Source organism: Achroia grisella, unplaced genomic scaffold, assembly GCF_030625045.1.
Source record: "Achroia grisella isolate CSIRO2021 unplaced genomic scaffold, CSIRO_AGI_Agris_v1 utg1295, whole genome shotgun sequence".
NCBI classification, from domain to species: domain Eukaryota; kingdom Metazoa; phylum Arthropoda; class Insecta; order Lepidoptera; family Pyralidae; genus Achroia; species Achroia grisella.
Window position 1 is genome coordinate 715,733 of NW_026712613.1, and position 20,196 is coordinate 735,928.

General features: G+C 33.2%; 1 protein-coding gene and 1 non-coding gene across 2 annotated transcripts in view; one reads left to right on the forward strand and one right to left on the reverse strand.

Annotated features, from left to right (window-relative positions):
* Positions 1 to 20,196, forward strand: part of LOC131855040 (clavesin-1-like) — a 33,243-nt gene that overhangs the window by 1,310 nt on the left and 11,737 nt on the right. The window contains exon 2 of the mRNA XM_059206251.1: positions 17,633 to 17,786. Coding sequence (XP_059062234.1) covers positions 17,645 to 17,786 — 142 coding nt within the window. The 5' untranslated portion in view covers positions 17,633 to 17,644. The remainder of the gene's footprint in view (positions 1 to 17,632; positions 17,787 to 20,196) is intronic.
* On the reverse strand, positions 16,600 to 16,792 carry LOC131855075 (U2 spliceosomal RNA). The gene has a single exon (XR_009358091.1). It is a non-coding gene; the product is annotated as a U2 spliceosomal RNA (small nuclear RNA).

The window sequence follows — 20,196 nt, forward strand, 5'->3', positions numbered from 1 at the left end:
CGTTTACCATCAGATAGGTCGTATGCTTGTTTGCCATCATCGTAGTATAATAAAATATCGAAAACTAGCCTTTACCCGTAACTTCATCTATCTTTTTAGATAAATGATAGCCTGATAATCATTTATCTATAGATAATGATAGATGTACATGCTTAATATACACCCTTCCTATATAATAAATTTAATAAAAATCCATTCAACTGTTTAGTCGTTAAACGGTAAGAACCATATACACATTTCACACAGTCTTTCATATTTATAACATTAATATAGATATACAATCATAATCATTAATCCAAACATTTGTATCGTCCGAGTATCGAACTCGCACCGGAAAGACCGCGTGCCAAACCACTAGAGAACTGAAATCGTTAATTATACTAGTAATATTTTAAAATAGAAACTAAGATATAGACCAGATAACTGGCACTAAATGTCGTTTGAAAACAAGTTTTAAGTCGTTGGACAAACTGACATAAATAACATCCGTTTAGTACCATTCCATAGTCATTATCAGTCAGTTTCTTATCACTACACTCAATATACCTAATTACCGTCATATTCTATACATATAAATAAAACTGAAGTGTCTATTTGTAATATTGAAATAACCGTTTTTTACTACATGCATATGAATACAAATACGGTTCATACACCAAAATAACAATTTTTACAATGTTTGTCTGTCTGTCTGTTTGTTGCGACTAATCTCTGAAAATGCTGGACCGATTTTGACAGGACTATTTTTGGCAGGTAGCTGATGTAATAAGGAGTAACTGAGGCTATTTTTATTTTAGAAAATAAAGTAAAATTTCAGCTAGTATGAAATATCGTTCATTTTTAGTACGATAATATACGGTATGATTTTGGAATTATCAAGCGTATGACCACAGAGGCATTGTGGCACAGTGTAGTATATTTTTATATTTTAAGTAAGGTGTTACATATAAATGTGTGTGTGGCTTTAAGGTCAGAGGAAAGCCGAAAAAGAGATCGATGGACTGTATGAAAAATAATATAGTAAGAAACAGAGTAAATAACGATATAACTGCGAGCAGGGATGAATGGAAGAGGAATGGATGGATGATGAATATATTACGCCGGCCACAAATAAATGACATAACGAAAAAGCAATTTTTATTATTTCGATAGTCTGTTATTTAATTTAATTTAAATTATCCACCGTGTTTACAATTTTGAAATATTGCCCTCGTTCTACGCTATTCAATATCCACAATGTAATTACATGGTATGTACAAACCAAGATAGCATAATTTTTTGATAATATGTGCATTACATTGTAATTATAATCTTATATATAAAATTCACAACGTTAGTTATACACCTTCGGCTTCATCGATTCGATGAAATTTTATATGCATATTCAGTAGATCTGAGAATCGGCTACTATTTTTCATACCCCTAAGTAGTAAGGGATATCTACCCCTAAATATTTATTTTTTATTTTTTCGACATATTTTTTTAATTTTCAGCCTTTTAGAATCAATCCCTATTTTTTAATAGCGATTTTAATTTATATGGCAAACCAACGTTTGCCGGGATAGCTAGTGAATTATAAGATTAACAATAAAAAGTACCTTACTGTAATAATAGAGTAAGTCGAGTAGAGCTGAATGTAAAATTTTTTTTAAAAGTATAGCTATAACGCTTAGGTGTGGGGAGGAGAAGGAGGGAGGAGGCGCAAGGACTATGAATAGAGATAGAACAAATACTAAAGAAAACTACATTGTAATTTTAAAGCGTGTATTATTATAAAAAACTAGCTGATCCCGCGATTCGTCCGCGTGGAATTTAACTTTATTTTTCTAAAATGAAATAATTTTTCTAAAATAAAAGTAGTCTAAGTTACTCCTTATTACATCTACCAAGAAAAAGCCCATCAAAATCGGTCCAGCCATTTCAGAGATTAGCCGGAACAAACAGACAGACAAAAATTGTAAAAAATGATATTGTGGTGTATGTACCGTTTTTGTATACATATGCATGTAGTGAAAAACGGTTATTTCAATATTACAAACAGACACTCCAATTTTATTTATATGTATAGATAAGAGAAGTGTATGCGTTGAAACGTATTGTTTATTTGCTTTGTGGACGCCATTCAATTTCATGGACCAGACATACACAATGGAATTTAATGGCGCCGCGAGTCGTGCTCAGGGGTGTCAGCAAGAATAGCCATTTAAAAAAACTGTTTATTGAGTTATAAAATTATAGGTCTTGGTAAATTAAAAAAAATATATAAAATAGTACCAATACATAAAATAAATAGTGAAAAATAAATCTGCTGACCCGCGCATCATCGTCTGTATTGCACTCACATACATTTATCATTATATTTTAATAATTTTAAAATTTAAATAATATCTTTTTAAATTACCGCCTTTGTTATTTTGATATATAAAAAGCTATATTATTGTAAAGTTTCATCAAAATCCGTTCAGTAGTTTTTGTGTGAAAGACAGTAGTTATCTGTGATAGTAATAAACATCCATCCATACATTGTGAGGGATTTTTACCTATTAAAAAACCAGACGGTGTCCCTACAAGCGCTATTGGCGGAGTGGCTTGGTCGCGGTTGGCAGCCCTGGCTGCGTTAGCTGTATCGGTCGCAAGTCTCGAAAGTCCACCATAAAAGAAATTGGGGTCGATCGCGAGACCCATAGACATAAACAGTAAAAAAATTGAAGCGGTTTAATAGTTTCTATAGAGAACACCGTCTATAGCCTGGAAATATTGTATAAGTGTATTGTTTTGGTTTATCCTTTGTTGTTCTTATTCAGCTTGTTCGTCATTTCAATCAAATCAAAAAATATTTATTCATGTAGGACATTTTAGCCGCTTATGAACGTCAAATATTTCTCGCTGCCGTACAGTTCAGTATACAGATTCAATAGAACTAAGAAACTCAACTGATTTTTTTTTAAAACTCAGTTACAATATTGAAAAATATAAATATATATATACATACTAATAGCCGACTTGTAAAAATGTGAAATTTTGAAGAACATAAAAGTATTTTCTTTTAATAATCTTTTATTATGTAATAAATATATATCAGATTAAAATTTAAATTTATGTTAATATTTACAGTTAAATTAATAATAATAATAATAATCTCAGGACAATTCACACAAAGACCCAAGTTAAGCTAGCTAAAGCTTGTGTTATGGGTACTAGACATTACACAAAGTTAAATTGTATTGTTAATGTAAATTGTAATCGTAGTTTTATCAAAATCCATTCAGATGGATGGATATTTGTAGTATAGATGTATGTATGTAATGGATATTTGTTACTGTTTTACACAAATACATCTATACTTACAAAGTTTCGCGTATATAATATTATTACGACAAAATGACGAGGTAATTATAATCTGTTGTAAATACATAGAAAATAAATAAATCTCAAAACTGATATCTGATGATAATGCTAATTTACTATATGTAGTCATAACTATTATGACACTATCTATCAGGAAGTGCGAATATGTTGAGATATCAACTGAAATGTTAAACAAAAATTGCAATTGTAATATAAAAATTCATAACTGAATATTAACATCCATCAACTGTCAGCATTTACTGTATTATTTGTACTAACGAATATTACTATATTCTCACATTTAAACTGTTCAAACATATTTGAAAACTAGTTTTACCGCGGAACTTCGCCTGCGTCATATTAGAGAGAGGAGCTCTTAAAAGAAATATTATTATTTGTTTTGTTTTTGTAACATTTTTCATTCATGCTCTTTTTGGACGTAGTGATTTTATAATAATAATAATATTTCTGGACAATTCACACAGCGCCGTCTAATCCCAAGATAAATAGAGTTTGTCTTATGGGTACTACAATTGACATAAAAACATTTTTTTATGAATCTAAATATATATAACTCAAAGGTGACTGACGGGGGAAATGGGATTGTTGGTAATGTGGATTGATAACCCCATTGCTAGCAATGTAGGGTTGTAGGAGGTTGAAAGGGGCGATGAACGGGTATATGAATGTATCGTCATTTTTGAAGCTAGAACTTATTGCTTGCAACTTATTTTTTAGACTGTTGATTAAATATGACATTCAAAGATTATAAAAATAAGGGGTTAAAATAAAACAAGTGATATAAGTTTGTATTGAAATTCGTCATTTTGGCTTTTTGGGTTAGATTATTGAGTATTTTTATCTACATATGGTTAAGATCGCTAATCTTGACCAAATGAAGAAAAAATTCCACCCGGATGAAATCGCGGGCACAGTATATGTATATATAAGTATAGTAATAGAAGTATAACCGACAGAATATCAGCTGTGCAGTTTTATCTGCAGCTTTATGTTGAGTTAATTGCCTATTCGTCGTTACAACACATAAAGCTACCTCCATGTCTCCTTTTAGTATATTTACTTTTTGTGTACCTTAATTATGATATGTCTGTAATAAAGAATTTATCTAAATGTACATGGAGGTATCTATCTTAAATAGAATATACCCTAGCATTCTATTTTATTCTTCTAATCTATCTATAGTCAACCAATTGGCTTGGTCCAACTAGAATTAAATTAAAAAGTTTATATTATGAGTTTAATTTTAGCTACATGTGTGTAGCATCATTGCAAATAATGACACAAATAAATTGTAGACAATAGGTTATAATGTTGTTGACTCTAATAACAATAGATATACAACAAATAATATATATTTATTTATATACAATACAAACAATGAGTCGTAGTTTTTATTACAAATTAATACAAACAGGTTTCTAGGTAATTATTTATTCAATGTCAATTGTGAGCATCTATTATAATAATAATAGAGGGAAGTGATTTGGTAGTGATGTGGACTAATGACCCCATTGATAACAATGCCCCATGTCAGATTGACCTGCATTTTCCCCTGGAAGCCATCGTAATAAGTTTCTGGTACATTTGTTACGATGGGCTAACTGATCTGACGTTAAGTTCATATTATCATCTTCCACTGGTGCCCCGCAAGCGTAAACCGCGCTGACGTGCTGGACATAGGCCTCCCAAAGATCTCCAAGCGTCGCAATGCCCTCCAGCGATCTTGCAGATGGGTATACCATTCTATTATATTTAATAAAAAAAATATATCCAGCATAGTTTGGAAAATATAAATAAACTTAAAAATTAATATTGGGCTATAAACTGAAAGGGTCTCTAGTCAGCTGGTACCCCAGAGTGTCACTGTGCAGCGTATCACTGCAGGCCTTTACGCTTCATGATTTCGGAAGGACGTATTACTGCCACCACTCGAAATAAATATTCCATCACGGACAAATATGTGACACGAAATTGTAAATGCTCGCTATACATTTTATACCCCTAAGTGATATGAGTGGCCCTATCTAGAAATTTTATCTGCTAGAAATAATTTATATTTAGAAGAAAACTGCATGAATGGTTAGTCTTTCAAGTGTTTCTACTCAATTAAGGAGTTTATGGAAACCTAAAATGACAAATGATACCTGGTGACTGCCATTTAGATTTACATACATACAAATTGACATATACAATAACTAGCTTTTGCCCGCGGCTTCGCTCGCGTTAATTTATCCCCTTAGGGGTGGAATTTATCAAAATCTTTTCTTAGGGGATGCCTACGTCATAGTAGATTTATGCATGCAAAGTCTCAGCCCGATCGGTTTAAAATTGACAAAATTTCATACAAACTTTCATCCCCTATTTTATCCCCTTGGGGGTAGAATTAATCAAAATCCTTTCTTAGCGGATGCTTACGTCATAACATCTACCTGCATGCCAAATTTCAGTCCGATCCGTCCAGTGGTTTTGGCTGTGCGTTGAGTTTGATCACTATGTCAGTCACCTTTGAGTTATATATTACATTATTTTGAGTTATTATATATATTATGTAATAATTATATAAACAATGCATAATAGATAATTTAATACTTCAAGATTAATTCACTTTAACATTTGTATGCTTGATGTAAACAGATTTTGTAAATGCCAAGTTTTCAATAACATCATAAATGTAATGTACCCAAAATCTTTTACAAATAAAAATTTATATTATTATTTTCATTTTATTAATTTCTTTTATATTGTTTAAAAGAAGGTGATACTTACAACACGGGCCTTAGGCAAGTGTGGGAGAGGTTTTGTTATATGAAGATGTTATTATGGCGGAAGTTCGATTTTTTCTTGCGACAGGTATTCAGTATTGAAGCTTTTTGGAGGTGGTTCGTTTTTTTAGTATTTTTATACCACTATGGTGGCAATTAAGTATACGGCCCATCTGATGGTAAATGGTTACAATAGACTATGAACGCCTGAAACACCAGGGGGTAACACGTGCACGTTGCCGACCCTTAAAAAACCTTTAATGGGGTACCTAACAACTAGGGGTTTTTCATGAAGGGTATCTTCTTGAAAAACCCCTTGTTGTAGTCTCGTGGGAAAACTTCGGAAGGAAGTTCATTCCACACTCTAAGTGTACGCGGGAGGAAGCTCCTCTGCACTGTTCTATTAGTATGAATATTTAGTGTTTATAAACTTTATTATTATTATAAGGCAAAGCAACGTTAGCCAAGTCAACTAGTAAATTAATAATAATAAACCATCACTTGATTACACATTTTGCATTTTATACTAATATCGGAATTATATATAAATGTTACAAATATAAACTATTTGTAACATTTATACGTTTTATATTTGTAACATTTATTCATAATTCCGGTACAGGCAATTAAAAAATCCGGCCACTAGCGCGTGGACACGCATTAGTGGGTTTTCGTGGCTATGTTTTAGTGTATAACTAGGCTGACCAATTAAACTTTATACTCTACTATTTACTTACGAAATAATGATAACTCAATAGCGTAATAGCATAATTGTAATTCACAACCTACAGACATAGCGGGGAAAGATTGTTAGTAATGTGGACTGATGATCTTATTGCTAGCAATGTCAGGTTGACTTCCACGCGGTTCCGGGAAACCATCCTGATAAATTCTTTGTGAATATGTCACGATGGGTTAACTGACCTGACTTCGTGCTGATCTTATCATTTTCCACTGGTGCCCCGACAGCATAAACCGTTAGCAAGGCGGGTGCACCATTCCATTATCACCCATAAAAAAACCTACAGATATAGAGAAGTAAGGGAACTCCATATGTAGACATATACCCAAGAATACATTCTACATCACATCGCGCCTCTCGCTCTCACTTCTTCATCTACATCGCATCTCGCTCATAATGTAAGCTACATTACAAGAATAAAGTACTCTGGGAGGAAAGGAACTAGTATCCTTAATGCTACCAAGTCAGGTTGACCTTCACGCAGATCCCCCTGAAAACCATTGTGATAAACACCCGGTGAATTTGCCCCGAACGGCGTTACTAACCTGATCTTATGCTTATTTCATCATCTTCCACTGGTGTCCCGTCAGGGTATACTGTTAGCGCAAACGAATGGAAAATTCAATCATCAATTAAAGAAAAAGACCTATCATGAGTATCATAGTGTTACCAGCAGTTATGTTCATTTTTTTAAAAGTAAAATGTACAATCTATCTTCTTGCCAATTTTCATTAGGATTCGTTCAGCCGTTTAAGCGTAAATAGGTAACAAATAACACTGTTATGTTAGTGATTTGATTGATTACAATGAAGGCTGGCTTATCCGTCATACTCGTGAACGGGTGCTACGAACATGGATTAGACTATTTAGTACTATTTACTTTTGCAATAACATGTTGGTCACTCTATTTGAATTTAAAAATGAATCTGTATTATTGTAAACATGTACAACAATTATTTGAAAAGAATACGAGCTGAGATCTCATATCGAAATAATTCCGAAAAAACGGTAGATTTGACATATCACGAGAGTTTGTTATAGACCTACATGAATAAATTTATTGTGAATTTTAATTTGTTTATAATATTAGAGGGAATAGATGAAGTAGCACTGCGTTATAAAGTTTATATGGTCATCTTGCAACTATGCGTTTCTCTCAACAGGGGTTACTTTCTAATGTTATGTACCACGTATTTGGCACTTTGGTGCTAGCGTGCCAGTGTTTGTTCATAAGTTCTGTTGACATTGATGAGTAGCTCAGTAGGTCGGTAGTTGTCGGATTTTTGAAACTATTCTACTTCTGTTGACCGCACTGACATTTCAGCTTCGCTGTGGAGCTCAACCTGATATGGAATATTGTTGAGAAACTCTTTTGATATATTTAAAGTTTTCTTGTATTCTCTAATCAAAATGATAAAGAACAAAATTATATTATGTCACTTCACTGTCTACCATCTTACCATTAAAAACATTTTTCCAGTCATAAATAGTTTTACTATATATTTTTACAACAAATATAAATGTTAGAAATGGGATTATTAGTCCATATTTGATGACCTCGATGGTCTGGTGGTTTAGTACACGCTTTACGTCCGATGGTCGCGGGTTCGATTCCTCGCACGGCACAAACATTTGTATTCATGAGTATAATTGTTTGTGTCGGTCTGGGTGTTTTCTAGGCATAATATGTATGTATTTACGAAAAAAAAATCTATGTATTTGTATCAGTTGTCTAGTACCCATAACACAAGCTTTAGCTAGCTTAACTTGGGTCTAGATGGCGCTGTGTGTCCTGAGATTATTATAGATTATTATTATTATATTACTAACAATCCCATTCCGCCCGATATGATTGGATTTTTCTATAAACAGATTCGAATCATCATTACATAGTATAAAACAAAGTTGCTGTCGTCGTCTGTGCCTATGTATGCTTAAACCTTTAAAACTACGCCACGGATCTTGAAGTGTTTTTTTTAATAGATAGAGTGATTCAAGAGGAAGGTTTGTATAATGTACACCCGTGCGAAGCCAGGGCGAGTAGCTAGTTATATATAAACTCGGAGGTGGAGGTGGAAATTCGCAACACAGTTTATAATTGCAAATGTCATCGTTCTTCAGTAATTTTGTACACAAGTTTCAAAAACAATTTTTTTTTTATTCAGACTACTCTACCCTATGATCCCCCGTCCAATTCAAACTGAGATCGATATTACGACAGCCTGAGCCAAGGTTCGAACCCCTAGTGGTGCCCTCAGACTAAAGTCGTATCCGTCAGGCGGAAGTTGGCCTTCAGCCGCTCCATAAGTCCCTCAGCGGGTTTGGAATGCTATCAGCACTCGGCCCCTATAGATCGGTGAAACTGTAAAGGCCAGCTGCGGCCAACAGTATTAGAGTAGTCCGAAAAAAAAAATTAAATAGTAGCCTAGGTGAGTAAGGACTCAAGGTCGTGACTATGTGTGTACCAAAATTCATTTAAATCGGTGTAAGTTTTTGCGTGAAAGCGAGACAGACAACAGTCAGATTTATTATGAAGTTTCTCTTCAATCACTTGCCTTTCAATAAACTGAGATACTTATTGTCATTAGGGTCAAAATCGACCAAACTTGATACTTTACTAGCAATGGGACACGGACATCTCCACTTCTGGCTACTATTTTACTCAATCATATTGGTATGTTGCACCTGCCTGCAACGCTACACGTGGTGCACCAGTGCAAGATGGGAGGTCTTTAATTTGTTTTTTGCTGTTGTGTGTAATTAGACTGGTAAACGAGCTCACATTTCTCCTGATGGTAAATGATAACTGTCCTTATATACACGCATAGCATCACAATCCTTAAGTTGCCATTCCAGAAGACACTTTCACTGCCTCAAACTACTGACCTTCAACGAACGAAATACATCTTATAAAAAATATTTAGTGGATGAAATGAATTTCTAAATAGAATTGTACGGATAAATATCCATACAATTACGTTAAGTACGTAGTCCGAAAAACAGACTACACTAATGTTGTTGGCCTCAGCTGGCCTCTAAGGATTCTTAGCTCAGCAGCACTCCAAACTGACAATAGACTTGACATAAAGATATTTTTATTTCATTTGATATATATAGAAAACATATAATATGTTATATATGGTATATTGCAGTTACTAAATATAATTTAATTAAATCAGAATTAATGAAATAATTAATTCGCTAATGGAATTTTATTTTGCATAATTACAGTTTTTATTAGTGATCTTATTGCAATATACTTGTTTATATATTTGTAATATAAATAACTATTTCGTTATATACTCGTATCTTAATATATAAATATCTCATGAATATATAAATATCTGAATAGATTTTAATGATGTTTTATTCTTTTAAAATTTTTGTATAATCTAAAATACATGCACATAATTTTTTTAACATGATTTGATTCCGATGGTCGCGGGTTCGATTTATGGAAAATAAATATATAGAGTATGTTCGCTATTATTGTTACTATACTGATTTAAGAAGTTTTTAAGTATATTATGTAAGTGTTTAGTAAAGAGTATTTAAATCAGTTATTTATTACCTGAAGTGCAATTTAGGCTTAAACTAGATGGCGCTGTAGTTACGTTATCGCTAGATTTAATTAAAAAAATGTTTGTAACTTTATATTAATATTACAATAATTTGTCAACATTTCAATTCACATCATACATACATATGTTACATATATTACAAATAAATAAAATTGTAGTGTCTGTTTATGATTTCGAATTAACAACTTTAAACTATATGCAATGCTTACATCGAAATTTTATTTCAAAATGTTTGTCTGTCTGTCTGTTCTTGCTAATCTCAAAACGGCTGGACCGATTTTGATGGAACTTTGAGTTATCTGAGTACCTTAGGCTATGTTACTCAGATATTATAACAGACATGTAAGAATATAGTAGCTAGTTTCTAATAATATTTTGTTTATATATATTTTTAATATAACGTCTATGCACCTATTTGTGTGATTTCGTTTGGGTAGCCACAAAACCTTTGCCTGCAAATTCTAATCGCGCACTATCTATTATTGTGTAATGTATTTACCAGAAATAGGTCAGTAAAAGGTACAACTGGTTAGATATAGATATATAGATTATATATTTCGTGTCTAAAGCCTGTTCTGTGCAGTGTCCGTTATCGTTGGACAGCACGATTTTCGCATTTACAGAATTATTGTAGACTAGCTGTACCCGCGACTTCGTCCGCGTGGAATTTAACTTTATTTTTCTAAAATAAATGTAGCCTAAGTTACTCCTTATTACATCTGCTACCTGCCAAAAAAAGTCCCGTCAAAATCGTTCTAACCATTTCAGAGATTAGCCGGAACAAACAGACAGACAGACAAAAATTGTAAAAAATGATATTTTGGTACATGTACTTATTATTTATATTCATATGCATAGTAAAACGGTTATTTCAATATTACAAACAGACACTCCAATTTTATATGTATGTATAGATGTATAGATGATTGATGAAACTTATATATTGTGCAGTAAATTCTAATTCATATAAAAATATTAATTTATGTCAAAACTAGTTGTGTCCGCAACTTGGTTTTCGTCTACATTTGTAGTTTGCCATCTATTGATAAACAAACATAACAAACAATACATAACAAAAATAAATAAAACATTTGACGGTCCCGATAGTCTAGTGGTTGACACTTCCAAAGGTCGCGGGTTCGATTCCTCGCACAATGTAATCATTTGTATTCATGAGAATGATGGTTTATATTGTTCTGGGTGTTATCTATGTATAATATCTATAGTCAACTTCTGAAAATTAACGTGTTCAAACGCTCTCCGACCTTGTATATTACAGTTAATATAGATTAAATGTAATAGTCTAGTTTCATAATAACATTGCTATTAACATAGATATTATTATTGCTTTTTTTATTGATTCATAGATGATTTTACAATTCAAAATAGTTTCATATCAAATTCGTTACTTTAATACCTATATCTACACAAAACACTTAATAGTTACCGGTTTAAAAATTACTTGTGTAATTTTAGTGGATTTTATGGCACCACTTTAAATTTTAGATACATGTGTATGAACGGGAGAGTATCTATTTTTTTTATTGGGTTGTTTCGGCTATTTGTAAGATAACTGTAGCACCTGTAGCACTGCGACCTACATAGATCTGTTGTGCTCGCCCTTTTCAGAGTTCGCTGCCTAGACCCGTCAGAATTGAAGGATATTCTATAATTGAAGGATTAGGAGTGATGGTTTTTATTAGGAATGTTATGGATATGAAATTTCGGATACGGATAGGTTTCGGATATAGAAATGATTATTATACCGGATACGGTTGCGAATATGAAATTATTTCGGATTATCCGTTAGTTTCGGATTATTTCTTTAAGGAATAATTAATATTTTTTAATATTTTAATATTTTTTTAAGGAATTTCAAAAATAAATTACTAAATAAAATGGTTACATAACGTGTCTCTATTAGGCCCGCCCCTATCCGATATTATCCGAAACTTTTATTTCGGATTCGGTTACGGTTACGAATATTTTTTATATCGGATAGTTACGGTTACGGAGCTCCCAAACATCCCTGGTTTTCATCTCCTGGGGAAAGAGTGTACATTTTCCAAAGGAGATATTTCTTTTATGCATGAGTGGACTACATGTGCGAATATCTAACTTGAAACTACAATTATCTAATTCACTGAATTATTACTTAATTAATTATTAAGTATGATGAATTTATATTATAGACTGTAGTAAGCCTTGTGTGTAGCCTTGTATGATTCCTAGTTTAGACTCGTCGTAATATGGGTATAGATCCCTTTTTATGGATGATAATGGAATGGTACACCCCCCTGCGCTAACGGTTTACGCTGGCGGGGCACCAGTGGAAGATGATAATATGAGGTGAGATCAGTTAGCCCATCGTAACAAATTCACAAAGAAGTTATCACGGTGGTTTCCAGGGGGAAACACGTGGAAGTCAAACTGACATGGTACATTGCTAGCAATAAAATTATCAATCCACAATTGATAAATAATAAGTCGGAACTTGATCACTAATTGGTAAGGTTGTAATGTATAAATAAATATATAATACTAGAATATAAATAGAGCAGCGACCAGGTTAGCGCACTAAATAAGTATTTGTTTAATTAAAATTATTTGTGAAATTTCGCACGGAATTAAACAAGATAATGTAAACACATTTAGTTATAAAATGGATTTACGGAAAATACCATCTAATTCATTCAAATGTTAACCAAGTCACCCATTTTGTCTGCAGAAGTTGGCCTTTAGCTGCTCCATGAGTCCTTTCGCTGGTTTGGAGTGCCATCTGCACTCGCCTCCTATCGTCCGGTGAAGCTGAAGACCAACTTCGGCTAACTGCATTAGAATAGAATAGAATAGAAAATCATTTATTCAAATAAACTTAATTTAAGCACTTTTGAATAGTCATAACAATTTGTTTTTTATCTACCACTCGTTCGGAAAGCTGTCTCATCACAAGAAGAACGAGCAAGAAACTTGTGTGTTGCTCTTTTAAATAATCCTTGTAAGTTTACATTTACAAGTCGAAACGTGTGAATACAAACTACCAACAAGCACTAATTTTTTGGGTCAAATATAAATATGCGATAAGATTAAATCAGTTGTAGTGATAAGAGCAGACCAGTCCCTACAAGCAGCACTCGTTCACGAGTATGACGGATGAGCCAGCCATCACTGCGCTCGACCATATTTTAGGGAGCCCATTGACCCGGCCCACCACGCCGCCACATGTCTGGACATTTTAGTGAGCATGACTACTCATTCCACACGACCACGTCACAGCTACAAATATTACTATATGGTAGTTACAGTATTCGCACTTTACATAGAGTAGTCCGAAAAAAAAATTTTAATTTAGTTTACTTTTATCATGCTTTAAAGCGGTTTATTTATGGATATTGATACTTAAATGACAGGGTACGTATGCATGGCACCTTAGTCCTCAAGAATGACATTGTATGATGCTGTTCATGTACATCGATGAAGATTACACTTCCATTAGGTTGGCGGTCAGTTTGCCTTTCAATTATATAAAAAAATCTAAGTGTATTGATAATGAAGGAAGCCTTCATCATAGACATAACTTTCACCTCACTTTCACCAAACTCAAGGGCCTCGCATCCATCAAAAAGAACAACGGTACAGTTCAGTTTTGATTTATTTGATTATACAACTAGCTAGACGCCCCGGCTTCGCACGAGTATACATATATTATACATATAAAAGGTTTATACCTATTGATCACTATATCTATTATTAGTGTAGGTACGGAAATGGTATTAATAAAAAAAAGTACATAAACGGCTAAAGTGTCCTATATGAATAAATAATTTTATACTGCCAATATAGTAGTATAAAAAAAAGAAAAATAGTATGTGAAGATCATACCTATATGTGTGGAAAGTCATAAGTACAAGATCATACAGCCAAGTGTATTTTATCATCTCAAAATTTTTCTTAGCTATAACAAAATCAAAATATGACTATACAATTTATTTCATAAATTTAAACCCAAAAGAACTAGAATTAAAATCGATTTTAATTCTGTCACTGGAAATGATCGCAATGACTTCAAGAAAATTATTTAAATTCAAAATTTAGGTAACTGATTATGTATTTGTATGATATAAAAACTACTTATAAATCTATACATATAAATAAAATTGTAGTGTCTGTTTGTAATATTGAAATAACCGGAAAACTACATGCACATGATTATAAATACGGTACATACACCAAAATAACATTTTTCACAATTTTTGTCTTTTTGTTTGCTAATCTCTGTCTGTTTGTTGACGGGACTTTTTTCTGATATAATAAATGACTTAGGCTACTTTTATTTTAGAAAAATAAAGTTAAATTCCACGCGAACGAAGTCGCGGGAACAGCTAGTTGTAAATATATTCTATTATTATTACGGATTCATGTCGAGTGTATAATTAATTCGATTGTTAAATTTGAGGAAAAATGGGTTGTAACCACAGAACAGAAAAACTGCGCAGATATAAATTCTTAGAATGAAGAAATAAATATTGTTTTGGAGGTATTTGATCCACCTGCAATGAAACGAGGCACCAGTAGAGGATGATAAGATGGGCTGAATTAGGGATGGGATGAAGTCAGGTCAGACAACTTATCATGGTAAATTCACCAGAAATTACCCAAGATGGTTTCCGAAGGGAATCGCGTAGCGGTCAACCTGACATGACATTGCAAAATGGGGCCACTAATTCCCATTGTTATCAACCCTCTTCTGGGGGAATGGGATGGTTAGTCATGTGGACTAATGGACCCATAGCTGGCAATGTACCATGTCAGGTTGACCTCCACTCAGTTCCCCCTGGAAACCATCATGAACCTTGGTGAATTTGTTACAGTGGCCTAACGGACCCAACTTCATGTTCATCTTATCATCCTCCACTGGTGCCCCGCCAGCGTAAACCGTTAGCGTAAGTGGGTGTATCATTTTATTATCATTAAAAAAAAACAACCGTCTCCCACCAATATAAGAAAGCTATCATGGTGTCACAGTGTTTGTCACACTTTTGGTTGTCCATACTGCGTTTAGTCCGAGTTATTGAAACACCAGAAGTTCATTCCTACCTTTGTTCTGTGACATGGAGTATCATTTCTACATTTTTTTTATGGTCCAAGAATATACAAATATACTTATTTTTAGATCAACATTAGACCTGCAAGACTATCGTTTCTTTATGCAATGCTTTTCGCAAGTAGCTTGTTAACTGTTCATTATATTCTAACAGTTGCAAGGTTGCAAAAAATTTTGAAACTAAACTCAAATATAGTTACCATTAAAATTATGATATGACGGCCTCGGCCAGAATTATGAAGTTTTTATGCCTTTAACAATTGTTATTTTAAATATCTTCACACTACATGTTTTAAGAGGGAAGCAGTAACCAAAATGTTCCAACTAGTTAGTAACTAACTAATAGAATAGAATAGAAAATCATTTATTCAAATAAACTTACATTGAAGCACTTTTGAATAGTCATAACATTTTTTTTTAATCTACCGCTCATTCAGAAGAACAAGCAAGAAACTTGTGTGTTGCTCTTTTAAATAATTTATTCTTACTTACAATTTAAGTTTAAGTGTGTGAATACAAACTACCGATTAGCACTAGTTCAATGAAATAATAAAATAGAAAAAAAACATTCAATACACAAAAACTGGTTAAACAATTAATAAGAGAAAATAAGTCATAGTGATTAGAGCAGACCAGTCCACACAAGCAGCACCCGTTCACGAGTATGACGGATGAGCCAGCCACTACTGCGCTCGACCATTAGAATAAGCTAAGCTACTGCTGAATCATAGCACGGTACGATTACCACCACCAGACAGACGGTCATCAGCTCAGGAGCCCTTTTCTAATAATAAAAAAAAATCCTTTTAGTACTTAATATGTAATTGTTAAGTATGAGAAAAATCTATAGTGCAATGAACACAAGTAGCTGTAATAGATTGTCTGAACCCGGTACATCGATCGTACGGTAGGTGCTGCTGGGTTACTCATTTCGTTTTTGGATTTGTCTACACGTCGTACGCTTGTATACAAAGCGTACGACGTGTAGACTACCCCCGTACTGGTGGTTGCTGAGGGTGCGAGTAGTAGGATTGTGTGTGAATTATGTGGGCCAATCCCGGCGGCACTGCAATGCCGGGCCGACCCGTGACGGGAGTGGAGCGAGCCCCGAACATCCCGTCGGTTTACAAAAATCAGTTTAATATACTGGTCCCTCAGTGAGGGAACTTTCAGATATTAAGCTGAAAAGAACAGATACTACACTTTGATCTTAGCCAAAAGGCCGAGAAGCGATAACAACCAATTCGCACCGAGGGGAGGTCATTCGGAGCGAAAAAATCTTAACATCGCCAACTAGGATTCTGCATGCATTTTAAGCAGCGCCATCTATGCAATACCTCTTAGTACTACCAACTATTGGATAAAGAAGTTGATGCTTTTTTGTATTATTGCAACTTAGTACACTATTGCCCCATTACTCGGTGTAGCGGTTTAGCCTTACTCGCATTAGTCGCTAGTTTGATTCCTCACAAGGTACAAATATTATGATTATTAGTATGATTGTTTGTGTCGATCTGGGTGTTTTCTATGTAATATATAATATGTATATATTTAGAGAAATACCTATATGTATTTATATCAGTTGTATATCTCATACTAGGCAACATATATATACATATATCAGTTATATATGTATAACATAAAACAAGCTCTGGTTAACTTAGGACTAGATGGTGTTGTGTTTTACCTAGGGATATTATTATTATAATGACCTTGACACTTTCACATATACTTTGTACAAAGTAATATATTTATAAACTAGCTGTTCCCGCGACTTCGTCCGCATGGAATTTAACTTTATTTTCCTGAAATAAAAGTAGCCTATGTTACACCTTATTACATCAGCTACCTGCCAAAAAAAGTCCCGTCAAAATCGGTCCAGCCATTTCAGAGATTAGCCGGAACAAATAGACAGACAGACAAAAATTGTAAAAAAAAATATTTTTGTGTATGTACCGTATTTATATTCATATGCATGTAGTAAAAAACGGTTATTTCAATATTACATATAGACAGACACTCCAATTTTATTTATATGTATAGATTAATAATATATACATATATTTGTTTCCAGGTGTAAACAACAATGATGTTCCAAGAGATAGCGTTCAAGGCAGAGATGGATCGCCACAACGACCCTGAGTCTGTGGAGGAAGCGAGGATCCTGTGTGATGAGGAACCAGCTACCAGGCAACGGAATATAGAGGAGCTACGGAGGATGATCTATGGTAAACTGCAACTAATTAAAAAAATAATCTCAACATAAATAAATGTACCAGTTGACCTTGCCAGTTCTTCCTAATTAAAGTAACTCATGAACTGGACGGTAAGGATAGTAACCATAGGGATCAAAATAAAAAAAATGGATATACTCAAGAGGCCAAAGGGTTCAAGTTTCAATCAGGATGAAACTTGCGTGTTGCTGTTTTAGAGAAAAAGTTGTTTAGAATGTAAATTTTAAGTATTTTGAACCGAGAACTTAATTTCTATACACATTGGCATCCCCTATTTTATTTTACTCCCTTAAGGGTTTACTTATTATTAACATTCTTACTAACTACTAGCTGTCCTCGCGACTTCGTGGTATTTAACTTTATTTTTTTTAAATAAAGGAGTAACTTAGGCTAAGTTACTCCTTTTTACATCAGCTACCTGCCAAAAAAAATCCGTCAAAATCTGTCCGGCCGTTTCAGAGATTAGCCGGAACAAACAGACAGACAAAAATTGTAAAAAATGTTCATTGGGTGTATGTATGGTACATACACACATATATTCATATGCATGTAATAAAAAAACGGATTTTCAATATTACAAACAGACATTCTAATTTTATTTATATAGAAAATTAATGTCAACCGCCTAAAAAATCCGTTTCAAGCTTCTAACTTTAAAAATGACAATACTTCCATACAATATTTTATTCACCCTTTAGAGGGACTAAAGGGTGAATAAAATATTGTATCTTCGTCCGCGTAAATTGTCGATACTTTCATATAACTTTACATCTCCCCTTTCAACCCCTTACAACCCATTTTCCGCATTAAAAACTAGCCTATCTTCTTTCTCAGTGTCTAGACTATCTGTGTACCAAATTTCATTTAAATCGAGTCAGTATTTTTGGCGTGAAAGCGAGACAGACAGACAGAGGTACTTTCGTATTAATAATATTAATAAGGAAGTAAGGACAGAGCCGTTATTTTTATTTGTATAAGGAGAAGTACACCATTGCTTCTGCCGTAGTAGAATACAAAATCATTTATTCAAATAAATGAACTTTATTTGAATAAATGATTTTTGAATTTATTAGATTAATCTAAGCACTTTTGAATTTTGAATTAGTCAATCGAACATAAACAAAGATGTTTAAAGTCAACAGTTTGTTTGGAATAATATTATAGGTAAGTTGATAAATAAATAAAATATTATTCTAATATAGTCACTAGTTAATAACTGTTAATTTTAGATAGACATAACAATGGCCTTCCTTATTACTATTGTTTGATTGAATGAACACAGAGAATCTAGGTTATTTTTTCTATAAACAAGATTCTATGTGATACACCTGGTTTATTAGTGGGTAAGTACCACAGATCCTCTCGTCTTCGTTCTGAAGGGGATAGAGTCTTTTGAAGAGTTTACCATACAATAAAAAAGGTTATTTTTCAAAATATACTTAATATCATACATATATGTACCAACTCAATACACATTGTTTTGAATATTAAGTAGGTATATATAGATATTAAAAAAGTTTAGAAAATTCACTTTTGAATATTGAGTAGGTAAGTCTTTCAGCTAAGAATCTCGTAGCCATGCAATAATAATAATAAAATATATGTTTTTTTTATTTTCTAATATGGATATTGTAAATGCTAAACTGTGTGTACCAATTCGTTGTCTTCTCGCGACTAATCGGCTGAACGGATCTTAATGAAATTTGATATTGCCATTGATATAACATCCCCAGCCTTGCGTAGGATGATGCGTATCAATTATAATGTTATAATAGTAATAATTATTATTATTTTATTAATCATTATCATAAAAAAATATATTACATTAATATCCTCTTGATACAATCCATCTTTAGGTTAAATTAGCTGTGCTAGCGGTTAAAATTCAATATAAAATATAGCCTATGTCTTATTCCGATGCATAAGCTATATTACTAAAAATTTCCATCAAATTCCGTTTAGTAGTTTGTGCATGAAAGAGTAACAAACTTACAAACTTTCGCATTTATTATATTATTAAGATTACTTCCAGATTCGATTAGTCTTTTACTGTGTAAAGGTATCAAACAGACACACTTTCGTATTTACAATACATATATATGTGTATTGATCATTTTAAAAATGTCTACATTAGACAAAAGATTTTAGCAGGTTTTTATAGGCATTGTTTTGTGAAACCTTTCGGGTTCATTGCGAGGTCAGGAGCATCCGTGTACCCCATGATGACGGCAACACCTCAATGTTTACTCTGTCGAGTACCAGACGCTAAAACATCATTCCAAATTCCAAGGTTCCGTTGCGAAAATAATCAACAAAACGATACACTTATGACGAGATGCGTGTTTATACATTTGTTACACAATTTTCACGTGTAGTGTCTGTACTAACATTAAGATCTTTAGAA